This window comes from Notothenia coriiceps, unplaced genomic scaffold (genome assembly GCF_000735185.1).
Source record: "Notothenia coriiceps isolate Sejong01 unplaced genomic scaffold, NC01 NC01_scaffold00009648, whole genome shotgun sequence".
NCBI lineage: Eukaryota > Metazoa > Chordata > Actinopteri > Perciformes > Nototheniidae > Notothenia > Notothenia coriiceps.
In genome coordinates, this window is record NW_011342349.1 from 316,961 (window position 1) to 330,315 (window position 13,355).

The following is a 13,355-nucleotide window of genomic DNA, read 5'->3' on the forward strand; positions in this document are numbered from 1 at the left end:
TAGGTTGCAAGTCTCCAAAACACCACAAGAGGGAGCCAGTCGGCCATGAAATACTGATGGAAAGCCCCCAGGAACAATAAAGTGTTATCTATGAGGTCGTGAGTTAAACAGAAGAACAAAGGGTAGCCTACACCTCCAGCGCGGTTGTGGGTCTCTATGAAGCATATTGCTGAAACTATTCACGTTAAATGACCACAGTGCCCGTTCACCAACGCTTCCTCCAGAGGAAGCACGGGACCCTGTGCGCTCCGCGGGATTGGTCCATCACAACATCGGGTGTCTGCTCTCCGGCTGTCACACAGCTAGCTAGCTGTCGTGGTACAGACGCGACTTGAACCTCAGCTGAAGGAGGAGAATACACCGAACAAATCTGACTTGTTGCCTAAATAACACGTTAAGGTAAGGCTTAATTGTTATATAGTATTTGCTTTGTGTTCTGTAGCGTTGTCTTGGGGCGCACTATGGATGATACTGAGTCGCACTAGCCATCCTTGACTCCTGCCCAACAACATCTGTATTTTGACAGATGAGCCAGCTGCTAGCGTTAGCTGAGCTAAAGTTAGCCTTGTGGGACCTAAGACGACGCTAACACTAATTTCAGCCTGTGAATTAGTGACAACATCGATAAAACATTTTTTTTCTACCCGTGTAAGTATAAGGAAGAGATTACTGCACTAGAAAAGCTAAACCGTTGTTTTTAATGGAGAGTAAACGTGAGAATATCTATAATGAGTCGTGGTCTAATTGTTTGTTTGCGTTAACGATATGCTCAAAGGGAGTTGATGTTATAACTCAAACAAATGTCATTGTCGTTGTGTGAAACTCTTTAAGAAACCAAAGTTCTATTAACATGTCTTTTATTGAAGATACTATAATATGTAGTTTCTTTTAATGTTATTTTTCAACACAGTTTTTCAGTGTTTCTTTAATTTAACTTAAAAGGACTTCAAACCTAGGACTTAAAATGACTGATTAAAATGAATGCCCTATTTTAAAGGACACAGTTCTTTGGTTAAACATATGATGACAAACTTCATATCATACTTGAAATTCACCATGTAATATGTCTGCTGCTGATCAAATGGACTATTCATCTGGTTTTAAAGTTCTGAAAAAAAACGTGTCGGTCTTACCCTACAATGTAGATTGAAACCTATTGGAAAACACATGTCTCAGTTTTAGAAATGTAATGAGAAAAGATCACCCAGAGATGATTAGATGTGTCGATTAATATAGACAGAATAATCCACTAGACTTTGGATTTTTGGAAATATTTCGGTGCACATTTCAAAACAATGAAAGATGTGGGTATATTTGTAGTTTTGTTGACGGCCAATTTCTGAAACTCCGTAACATTTAGCTGTGCTTGTGTGATAACACTGCAGTTAAGTTGGCCCGGGGACGCTCATCCCTTCATTTACAGGAGCTTATCTCTTGCACGGCTCCGCAGATCACTGACAGGGTTGCCCTGTTGATCTTTTAATGAAGCCGGGGATCCTCCTCTGCTCCAGATGGCCCTGTGTTGTACTTGTTTGCCTATGGGGCCATGTCTGTGTTGTTATTAATGCTGTACAAAGCCTGGACCCCCTGCAAGCTCTGATAAGTCCTCTCTCCCCCTCCCCTACTACAGCACAGATAGTGAAGGTCATATGACTTTTGTTAGGATAAAAGGTCCAGAACGGCATCTGGAGCTAGGCATTATCTGTTGTAGTAAGCAGCATCTAAGTGCTTATTCTTCGGCTAACTGCTCTGATCACCAGGGATCACTGAAGTTTTTGTTATCTATAAAGAGGGTCTTTGTCGGAACAATATAGATTCTGGAGGCTTCACTGTTACAGACTACCAAGTTCAGAGGCTTCTTTTTATAGTCGTGAGGAGGGTTTATATATTTTAAATGTTCTGCTGAAGGCATGGATACATTTTAAGCTTGTGTCCAGCCCCCCAACCCACTCATTTTTAAAGTTAGGTGTTCGGTAAACATGACTTGTGAGTGAGTTGCGTCTAAGTTATGTTTCTCAGCTCCAAGCTAAAGGATTTTCATGATTGTTAGCCGGACAGTAGTTTGACATTTAGTAACTCATTTCTTAAATAGTGGCTGTTGACATTCAAACATGTTTAGAAACTCAGCTGGCATCACTTCTCCTTTTGTTGAAGTCTCATGCTACAGCAAATCCTGCTGGACATTAAACCACCAATGACATAATAACCCGCCGTCTGAGGGACCCTAAGGAAGGATTTCCTATCAAAACCATGTTGGGCGGAGAATGGAAATGTAGTGATTCTGTGTTGACAGTTATAAAATAGCATGAGGGAGCAACCATTTCCTTTCACCAATATAGAAACTACACAAAAACCTCTTGAAGGCAAACTGCCCTGAATGAGAGCATACAATTTTTCTGAAATCAAAGTAGGTCAAACTCGGTAAGTTCTCTCTTTTCTGTGGAAATAAAAAAAAACACTGTAGCTGGTGCACTGCCGGTTTCGTCCAGTCTATATTTTTCGCTAGTCCATTGAGGCCAAGTCCACTTATCAGAGCACATATCTTTTCTTTATGGCACTGACACTGTATGTTATAGGTCTAACTTGATTTAAAGATATCGTTTTTTTCTGGTGCTTGAATGTAGGATCGTATAAAATGTATGGTTAAGTCAGGAACTTTCAGAGGTGCACAGGCAGATTTTTTCTGATGAGAACATTAGGTCCCTAATACAGACACAAGCAACACTCCTAACTTGTAGACTTTGTGTTTGTACTATCAGAATAATTGTCTGAAAATGATTTTAATGAAATGTCCTTTTTGCAGCTAAAGACACAGTGCAGTCGGGAAGACAAGAGAGTATGTTCCAGTATGAAACCGTTATGCCTAATATGAGTCTCTTTGTGAATGTGCTGCCATTCTTTCTTCCTTTTTGTGAGTTTGCATTACTATATATAGGCTGGCAGTGGAGGTAGTGAGGCCACCTGGAGTGGGTGTCTCTTCCCACACACGGTCCTCTTTCTGAACTTTGCTGGAGCTCCCATTGTCTTGTTTTCCTCATGGCTTCCCTCTCTTTTCCTGTGTCTGTGAGATGTACTTAGCTCCCACACACTGACAAACCACAATCCTGTAAAAACCATGCTGGAAGCCAAGAGACCTGTCTTTCTCTTTCTATCCGTCCTTTTCCTTCTCTCTCCATCCCTTCCCACAGATAATGAGCAGATAATAAGCTGAGTGGACTTGGAGAGATGGAAATGGCAGAAGAAAGGCTTTGGTTGGATGCTGCATACATCAAATGCTTTGTTGTATAAGTGACATTAAAAGCATTGCTGTTATAGACGCGTCAAATCTGTCCACTTAGAGCTGATGTTTGTGGTACTAGACATGTAATCATGAATTAATTAGCACCTCACAGAATGTGTGGGGGAAAAAAAATCAAAGGTTTCATACGGTTAGAACTGCATCTCCTTATGTTTCACAGCTAGTGGATATTAACTCCAATTATATTTCCCCTCACCCTTTCATTACACCCACAACTTGATCCGTGGTAGCCCTTCAAACACTGTGCTCCAGCTGTGAAAGCGTGAGTTACACATATTCTATAATACTTGGTCTAAGGAAAACTAGCAGCCCTGGTTTTCGTGGATACAGATATACAGATGCCCTCTTTTGTCCACCTGGACCCCCACTTCTCATTTGCTTTCAATTTGTTCTTGCATGGCCACAGGGGAAAGCAGAGGGAAATTCACTGCGGGCGTTGCAACGCTAAAGGTAAATATAGCTAGACGAGCTTTTTGTTAACTGATATTTGTTTTTCACTCTTGCCACTGTTTGTTGAGGATGCCGTGAAAGTTGAATGAAATATTGGTGCTGGTTAAATATTGTCTTGGGCTCCATCCCTCTAACCTAGGTCATGCAGCATGAGCACATTTTGTAAAAAAAATCCCAAATCAAAGTAGAGACCTCATCTCAAAGTTAACGTTTCCTACAGTATGCTCTGTCAGCAGACAAGGTGTGTATCGTAAGCGTCTGCACTCCATTTGAGTATCAGTGACATTGGAGCTGGCTTTGGTTGTGTGCAGCTAAATATGTGGACGTGTGGAGAGCAAATGAGGCCGATTGATTGGACCAGATGCAACCTCTGAAACCATTGGCTATTGTCTGACAATAACATAGCTTTTTAAAGGCTTAAAATGTGCTTGTCAACTGGCTACTTGTGAAACAATCCAGTCAAAGATACACTGGGATTGGAGGGTTCTGTGCATTGAGTCGTGAGTCAAGAGAGAAGGACATAGGTGTTATATCTTTGCTTTGTTATTGTATTTGTATAGTGTGATTATATATTAGTTTTGACAAAAAGTGAGTTGTTTACTTTGTTCAGGGTAGCGATTTAAGATGGACACTGTCCAAATAAAGCAGATGGTACTCATTCTGTCCCTTTTTTGTTTTCTTTTGTCCCAGCACTATTTGCCTTGCCACCTGTTAAAAGTGCTGGAGATGTCCAGAAGGCCAACAGTTGTTCTCCATATGTTTTTATTATTATGTAATTTGCTTATGTGTCACTGATTCCCCCCCAGGCTCCCATCTGATGGAGCAGTGGTTGTCTGTCTTTGCTAAGAAGAGGCACCATGTTCCCTTGTCACGTGACGCCCTGGCCCACCGCTGAGCCCCCGGCCTCCTGCGGTCATGCGCCCCAATCACAGGCCTCAAAACCTCTGCCTGATCTGCTGTGCAGCTGTCCCGGTCCACCTTTGAACACCCACTCCGAAACGCCCTCCCCAGACCCCATGGAGTCCCTCATCGTGGTCACAGAATACGAACCCAGCAGACCGCCCGGAGAAGAGGAGGTAAGATCAAACACACACGATATGTACCAGGGATGTCATTTGGAATGTGGGTTTCTACTTAATGAAGCGTTGACATATGATGATACATGGCCATACATGTTATTTACCACACCCCATTTCAGATGTATCATATATAAGTGATAGAAACAGACAAATGCAACATATTGACCATCATACTGTATAATACTCATATGCTAAAAGGAACATTTTGGGACTCTTCACACGGAGAGAAAACATACACATGTTGAGAGGAAACTGCATTTAAATTAAAAAAAACACCCATACGAACAAATTCCAAACTTCATTGCATCACATCAAAAGGTGTTCATCTGTGGAATAACTGTAATGATGAGCTGAAATACTGTGCAACTTTACCTAAACTAAAACTATTATTTACAAACCAAATCCTGAATGGTTATGAGCAGGACCTGCGAAGTGATGCTGCTTGCTATTGTCGTTGTAAAAGTTGTTTATTTTTTTTACAAATAAATGATTTGTTTAAAACAATGAATCCAATATCATGGATGCCGATGAGCTAAACTTTGATTTTCATGAAGAATGTGCGTTAGAGGGGGTAGGACCAGAACAGTTTTTAAGCTTCTTCTTGCCCCTTTTGAACATGACAGAAACTATTTGACTATTTATTTTTTTGTATACCTTGAACTTTTTTAAAATTTTGATTCTCTTTGTTATAATTATTATTGTTTGTTTTGCTTCTAACATGTTCAATAAATTGACTAATAAAAGAATAATACAATAATGATTTGTATGTATCATATCTCAGGTAGAAGACATGGACAGTTCGGAGACGCCCGAGCCTGCGTCCTCTGTGGCGGCTTCGTTCCGGGCTTCGTTCCGGACCCCGTCCTGTGACCTGCTGTCCCACACGGTGGTCCGGTCGGAGGCTCTGCTGCCCGGGAGCCAAGAGCAGAGGGGGAGGTTAAGCCTGTCGGACAGAAAGCTATCTCTGCAGGAGCGCTCGCATACAGCATCGTCACCCTGCAGCTCACCGGGTCTCAACGGGCGCCATATTTACCCGTCTTTACCCTACTCTCCCATCACTTCGCCTCACTCCTCTCCACGCCTGCCTCGCCGGCCCACAGTGGAGTCCCACAGCGTTTCCATCACAGACCTCCAGGTAGGGTCAAGACTACGGGCTAACACAAATCCAGTGTTATGGATTTTTAACTCTGATATTGCTACTTGAAGACATTTCAAAACCATCAAAGTCAATAGTTTGGTGCAGTGTATTTGTAGGCAGATCCTGAACTTAGAATTGCAAGAGTTTTCTTTAATAAAAGCCAACTGGATTTTCTGTAGAACTTGAATATATTGCAGCAAATAAATCTTGTAGGAAACACACATTTATGATATTTACACACATTTTGTTCAGCAGGTTAATCTCCACATGCTGACACCACTTTGATAATAGTTCAAACGTAAATGCATTGGCCAGAAGTAAGAAGCTAACGTTCTGCTATAAATGATCTTCATGACAGTCAGTCGCATTAGTTCACTTCACAAACACTAAGCTAAAAGCGGACTTGAGCGTGAGGATCTTTAGTCACATCTTGAAAGCCTGTCAAAAAAACACAGACCTTTATTTTAGGCGTAAAAACACATTAAATAAAACAAGACGAGGGAACCATTTAGTGCTAAAATGATAACTAATTTCCTGGTTTTGGACACATTCCTTCACCACTCTAAACTGTTAACAGAAAATATTGTATATTTACAGTTATTTCACTGGTTGACCTTAATATGTTGATGAACAAATCCCAAGAAATTAGCCAAAATGATGCTACAGCCTGCCAGTGTAATAATAATTGGGATTATATAATTTATCCTCCTGCATCATCTGAACAGTGTACTCCCTTAAGGACTACATTGCATAAGGTCCTACTCATGCATGAACAAACTAACTCGTTTTTACACAAAGCCAGGCTTGTGCTCCTATTGAACATCTGTTAGTTCTCAAAACACCAGCTTCATACTCATCTGAAAGTAAGCAGACCTACATGTGCATTTGTTTTAAAAGCAGCAGCACACTGATAAAGAGTGGATGCAAAGGTAAGGTCTTCCTGTCTTGGTAGGTCATAGCTGAGATTCACGTAGATGCAGAAACCCGTGAATGTAAGTAGAATCCCTCTTAGTGCTCTGCAGAGGGGGGACTGTGTTATAGTTAGAACATGATTGCATGTATAAAAGCAGGTTTACACATGCAAGGAATTTGCTTTTGTGTACACCAATACAAAAACACTAAACAGGAATTAAGTTGTAAAAATCAGCAACTATAGAACTCTTTTCAAAACAATTAAGAAAACTCTTATACAATTAAAATTAATCAAATGTATCTAGTTATACAACAAATAAGAATATGGCAAGTTACACTTGTAACAAAATAAAATATGCAGTATATCAGAATTTAAAGTGCAAAGTTTCATTTGGTGAAATTATTTAAAAATATGTTTAAATAATCCTCTTATGGTGTTTAATTATTGTTTTGTAAATGACCTTACTGTGAGTAAAGGGTCATATGATGATGTAAGTCATTGTTATTTCTCTAAATGTATGTATTCACATCAAAAATAATTCTTGGCACTCAATGAACCAACAATGGTTCATTGACCAACAATGACATCAATTACTCTTACAAATAAATATATTTCAATGAAAGGCTGGTTAGTAGGTGTATCTCCAGGTGTTTGTATGACTCATTCTCTGTGGGCTGATTGCAGTTTGTTCTCAGCACTGAATGTGTTTAATCACCCTTTGTCTTAAATCCACACTTTTTATTTGATGACACCTGCCTAGTTTCCCCTGAAGATTACAACATATACTGGAACACTGTGATAGCTGGGTAACACATCCTACCTGTCAAGTCTCAAACATGGATTTGTGGAGATTTTAAAGACAGGGACTGCTCTAAAGCTGACAAGCACAGAACACGTGTCGCCAGATTTAGAAAAATACACTTAGAAATAGTGATGTGCGAAACGCCGCACTTTCGAATTTCTTGAACATAGAAAGGTAAAAAATTAAATGTTATGGAAGGAAAATGTAATGGGGAAAGCAGATTTTCGAAGATTGCTTCTGATATATTTCTCTATATCTAAAATGTGTGATTTCATCTCGTTTTTGTCCTCCTCTCTTCTTTCTCTCTTCAAGGACTGCGTTCAACTCAACCAATACAAGCTGAAAGATGAGATTGGAAAGGTACAACTCAACTGATTGCTCCCTTTCACCGACTCTCCCATTTTCTCTCTCCCTCCCGCCTACTGCATGTCTGTCATGTAGCGCGTATCATCGAGGACACGCGGTAACAGCCTCTGCTCTCCGCTCTCTTCCGGCTGTCCTCATTTCCCAAACTCTGAGTAGACTCCCAGGCCATGTGAGAGTTTGGGCGAGAGGCTGCTGGTATAAATAGCGCTCTCTAAGGGTCGTGCAAGGCTTAGCTCGGTATGTGTGTGTGCACGACTTACATTGTGGGTTTCATGAGACACAATGTGCACGGCTGATGTGAATTTCTGCATGAGGGCAGACATGTTAATGTGTGTGGTTCGGCTGAGACAAATAGAGCCTTTCAAGACGGTTGTTATCAGATCGTCTCTGGGACTCTGCCTCTCCGTTCTGCCCCCGCCTCTCTTATCTCTTGTTTGGTTTTTGGGCATGAATGTATGCACACAGGCTGCTAATTGGGCCTAGTTTTTATCCTGTATTTCCTGTGTGTGTGGGCAGAAGAGCTTGATAGCATAAACCAGATCCAGGTTCCTTAATTAGCCTGAAATCAAAAATGAAAGAGAGAGGGAGAGATGATTTGAATTTCTCTGTTCTCACTCTGAAGCAGCTGGTACTCTTTCAGTGTACACTGTCGACCCACACAGGGCCGTCCTTCCCTACAGGCTGATCATGCAGACTGCGTGGGGCCTCACCTTGCGGAGGGGGCCTCACCTTGCGGATGGGGCCTCACCTTGCGGAGGGGGCCTCACCTTGCGGAGGGGGCCTCAACTGAGCCGAAAATGCGGCGTACCTATGCGCTTATGCGGCGCAATTAGTGTCGCATAAGTTCGCGAAACAGGGCCTCATCGTATCACTTTGCATGGGGCCTCTTGTTGGCCGGGGACGGCCCTGGACCCACACTTCCCCCGTTTGTATATATCAGGGGTCGGCCACCATTGGCACGCGGCACCGTAACCAGTGGCACACTAGGAATAAGTGGAATAAGTGTGCAAAATATTTAAATCTTATTTTCGGATCCTGAACGAGAACGCCGCCAGAGCGCGTTTCCCCGTTACCTGCAGAAGGAAGCCATGCACGCAACGCAGCCCCGCTCTCTTTAACTCCAGGTGACTTTCTGCCGCTTTCCTCCGTGGTGCAGTGCTGATCGTTTCACCACGGAGGAAAGCACTTCACAAATTGCAGTACCCATAAGGAGCTGTACAAATGCCACAGTCTTTGCATGGCTGTGTCTTTAGTTGAAAGCCCAGTGGCGATCTGCTCATCTCACATCGAAATAACATGCTACACATGTGTGGCCATGTGTGCTCTGGAGAATCACAGAACAGACGATCGTCCTTGTTATTATGCCGTTCAACCAATTATTTAAATGTGTTTGTTAAATTTGGCATCATGTAAGTTGCGCAGGTCCACACACTGCTTCCCCGCAGCGAGGCTCCCCCCGCCCTCCCGTTGATAATTCACGATCGTCGGCACGCTGATAAAATATATATTTTTTAATGGGACTTCATATCAAAAAGGTTGCCGACCCCTGGTATATATGTGTGTGTATTGTGTGTATCTATATGTATTAAGATTGCTTTGCACTTAGTGTGATGTGTCTGTATTTCACATTAAAAATGGCAGCTGCTCAGCCTCATTCTCACATTATTTGTTCCTTTTTTTTAAACGTATTCCTGTTCCAGGGCTCCTATGGTGTTGTAAAGCTGGCCTACAATGAGGATGACAACACATACTATGTGAGTCCTTCACACACACACACACACACACACACACACACACACACACACACACAGATGTTATTTCTTCCCCATCTATTAACATTCTCTCCATTTCTCTCATTCCTAATCACTTGTCACACAGACAGAGATATAGCTCATAATGATCAAATCCCCTCGTCACATTAACTGGTGTCATTTCATGTGAGTCCTCCACGTGTGAACATGTTAATTGTGCCTGGCTGCGTGCTGCAATAACAGATTTTCTGTCTGCTGTTCATGTGTATTGCTGCAGTTCTCATTAAGATGCATGATGTTGACAGGCAATGACATGAGGATTATTTTAATATTCCTCCCAAGTGACAAAGCCCACAAGTGATTATATCATTGCCATAGTAACTGAGGGGGGTCGAGGCTTATAACCCCGGAACACGGAAATGATCTGCCGAACAATGTAGCTGTCACACAATAGATGTGTATAAGCAACCTTTTAATGTGTGCCTATTTTCTAACTTGTCCAATTTAATAGTTTTCAAAAGGAAAAACTGAGAAATGCTGTGTTATTTAGCCACTTAACTCTTTTGAATTAGAAATGTAGGAGTCCTGTCAGAAACTGAGCAAAATGCATAGTTTCTTTAAGCCTGAAATGTGTTTGCCTTGCATGTGTTGCGTATGTCCTTTAATTGTTTACTGATATGTTCTATGAGACAAAATGTTGCTTGTGCTGAAGTAAGCTAATGACACCTAGAAGTCCATCATTTTGAATGATATACTATTTTTAAGTACATACATATTGCCTCAAGTATATTGTATGAATTAAAGCTTATGGTATGATGTCAAGCTTAAAAACACAGTTTTTCGGTAGATTTACATTTCAGAAGTATTTCTTAAAGAAGGATTAATGAGGCAGGTTTGCATTTCACTCGTTTATCACCTTGATGCTTCTCAGCTTAGCTTTTAAGCCGATGATGCTTTCAAGTGTTAGCACTCCCGAAACGAACACAAAGGATGTTCAAGGTGAGGAGAGAAACGTAGAGGCGCTGCTGAGATATGTAGGTGTGTGAGTGGGTGCTCTGTCAGATGTCTTACTCTGTCTCTTTGTCTGCCTTTCTGTTCAAATTTGCTTTGAATCTCCTGCCCACTTGGCTCTCCCACCCCCCTCTGACTCTACTCTTATCCTCCACTCCATCTCCCTCCCGTAGGCGATGAAGGTGTTGTCCAAGAAGAGGCTGATGAGGCAGGCAGGTTTCCCACGTAAGTCCGGAGCCAGGGGCAGATGGTTTAAACAGCAGAGAGCACAGTCTCTGTTAATGCTTCAGTGGTACATGAACACAGCGCGTTAATACTTAAACCCTGTCTGTCCTCCTGTCCTGTCTCTCTCTCCTCTGTCAGGGAGACCTCCGCCTCGTGGAGCCAAAGCAGACCCTGAAGGCCCCCCTCAGCTCAAAGGACCCCTGGAGCGGGTCTATCAAGAGATTGCCATCCTGAAAAAGCTAGACCATTCCAATGTGGTGAAGCTAGTAGAGGTAGGGGCTGTTAAAACATTCCTGAATTGTGTATCACAATATCCAACTTGTTCTAATCCATAGTGGCTTCATTTCAGGAAGACGGTTATATACGTATAAGTATTATAAAGGTTACAAATAATTCAAGCGTGATATTTAAGTGACAAAACAATTAGAGCTACTCAAGTTCAAACTGTATGCAGTAAAACAGTCTTTTAAATTAAGCCTTTCTCTGTGAAGCACAACAAAGGTATGTTGCCAACTCTCTAGTCGAACAATTTGGAGAGATGCCTCAGCAGAGTGTCACAGAAAGAAGGAAAAATAGGGATCAAAACAACAATCAGTTTTTTTAGATTTAATTTAAGCATACATGTATCTGAGAGCATCACGTACAACAAAACTGTATGTGCTAGCATACGGAAAAATGATCCATTTGTGTGTGTATGTGTGTGTTTACGCTTATTTCCATGTCTCTGTCCTTTGTGGCCAGGTTTTGGATGACCCCAGCGAGGACCATCTGTACATGGGTATGTTGTGGCCAGAGAGTTAGCCTTCAGAGCAACACACACACACACACACACACACATACACACACACACACACACACACACACACACACACACACACACACACACACACACACACCCACACCACCACACAGCCACCACACACCACACACACACAGCACAGCCACACAACACCACACACACAGCCACAACACACCACACTACAGCTGTATTTGAAACCACTTAAAAAATATTTTGGCCAATTTTTGTTATGTCCTTTGAAAATCTTCATCAGCTAACCTCCCATCTGTGTCTGTCAGGGCAGTGCTTTGAGCCTGGTCAAGCAAGGGTAAGCCTAAGGCTCTTTTATGAAAATGATTGTTGATCACTGGACTTGAGCTGATCTCATTAGTTATGATTGCTAATTGTGTGTTTCGTTTATCGTATCTCAGGGCCTGCCCATGGAGGGCCCACAGAATAAGCCTTTTCAGCGAAGACCCCAAGTCCAGCGCTTCTAGCTTCCAAGATCTGCCCGAATATTAGAAATCCCCGAGTAATCGTGAGTCTTTCCAAAACAGTTCATTATTTTAGTTCAATCTGTGACTGCATGGTAGAAAGCAATAATAATGGGGGGGGGGACGGGTGATAGGGCTGTGCATCCCTTTCAGAGTTGTTATGCATCCAGAAACACTTTAATCAATTTCTGCTAACAGCTGCTGTTTAATAATTGTGCCTTCTCCAGAGTGCTTGCTTATTGTATTGAGCAGTTGAAAATAATGTATCAAAAGGAAACTCAGATACTTTTTAAATTTGACCAAACCTTTATTCTGAAAAAATGTGCTGAATCTTAACACCTTAACCTTCTGTGAACAGAAAAAAGAAAAATACTGAGATGATTCAGCAAAGCAATTGTAGGTTGCAAAAGTAGTCCTAATACACGAATAATATCTCCAAAATGAGCTTTTTGATATCTAGACCTGCGTGAATGCTGACCACTTCTTCCACGCCACTTTACACAAAATCCTTTGCCTGTGCTTGTTCTTTGACCTCAAGCACCCACAAGGCTCCATTTTCACCGCAGCTCAGTGGGCTCTAATTATTCAGCAAAGCAAGCAGAAAGCTTTTGCCACATGTTTCGTCCTAGGAAGACCTAACACTGAAGAGGAGGAGAATTGCAAAGGCTCTGCAGCAAGGGACACTGAAAACTAAATTATTTCTTATTAAATGGAAACAAAACTGAACAAGGCTAAGTGGTTAGGTTGATAAATACTCTGTATTCTCTTTTATTTGCCCGAGTATGGGGTAATCCCCAACTTCCTGACTAAGTGCACTTCCCAAGAGATCTTCTCCACCAGAGCCAGGGGTTATCATTTTAGCACCACAAGCCAACAACTGAAATGTGTTTACAATAACAAATATAAGAAAAGTATGTTCTCTCCTTACATTTTTGACAACTTTTTTTTTTGTTAATTTCTTTATTATTAGTCTTTTTAACATGCAAAAACAAACAGAAAGATACCGGATTTACGTAAGCTATTCCCCTCTGCGCGTCCATGGATTCGGTA

General features: G+C 41.8%; 1 protein-coding gene across 2 annotated transcripts; it reads left to right on the top strand.

Moving 5' to 3' along the window:
• Window positions 1–115: 115 nt before the first annotated feature.
• LOC104945410 (calcium/calmodulin-dependent protein kinase kinase 2-like) lies at window positions 116–12,140 on the top strand. Of its 2 annotated transcripts, XM_010771073.1 has the most exons (10): window positions 116–399; window positions 3,705–3,748; window positions 4,555–4,824; window positions 5,609–5,962; window positions 7,993–8,040; window positions 9,747–9,800; window positions 10,982–11,033; window positions 11,172–11,305; window positions 11,775–11,811; window positions 12,116–12,140. In XM_010771073.1, exons 3-10 carry the CDS (start codon window positions 4,606–4,608, stop codon window positions 12,121–12,123), a joined length of 906 nt encoding a protein of 301 aa, XP_010769375.1. In that variant the 5' UTR covers window positions 116–399; window positions 3,705–3,748; window positions 4,555–4,605; the 3' UTR covers window positions 12,124–12,140. The 2 variants fall into 2 exon arrangements, with proteins under 2 accessions (XP_010769375.1, XP_010769374.1); XM_010771072.1 differs by lacking the exon at window positions 3,705–3,748.
• The last annotated feature ends 1,215 nt before the right edge of the window (window positions 12,141–13,355 follow it).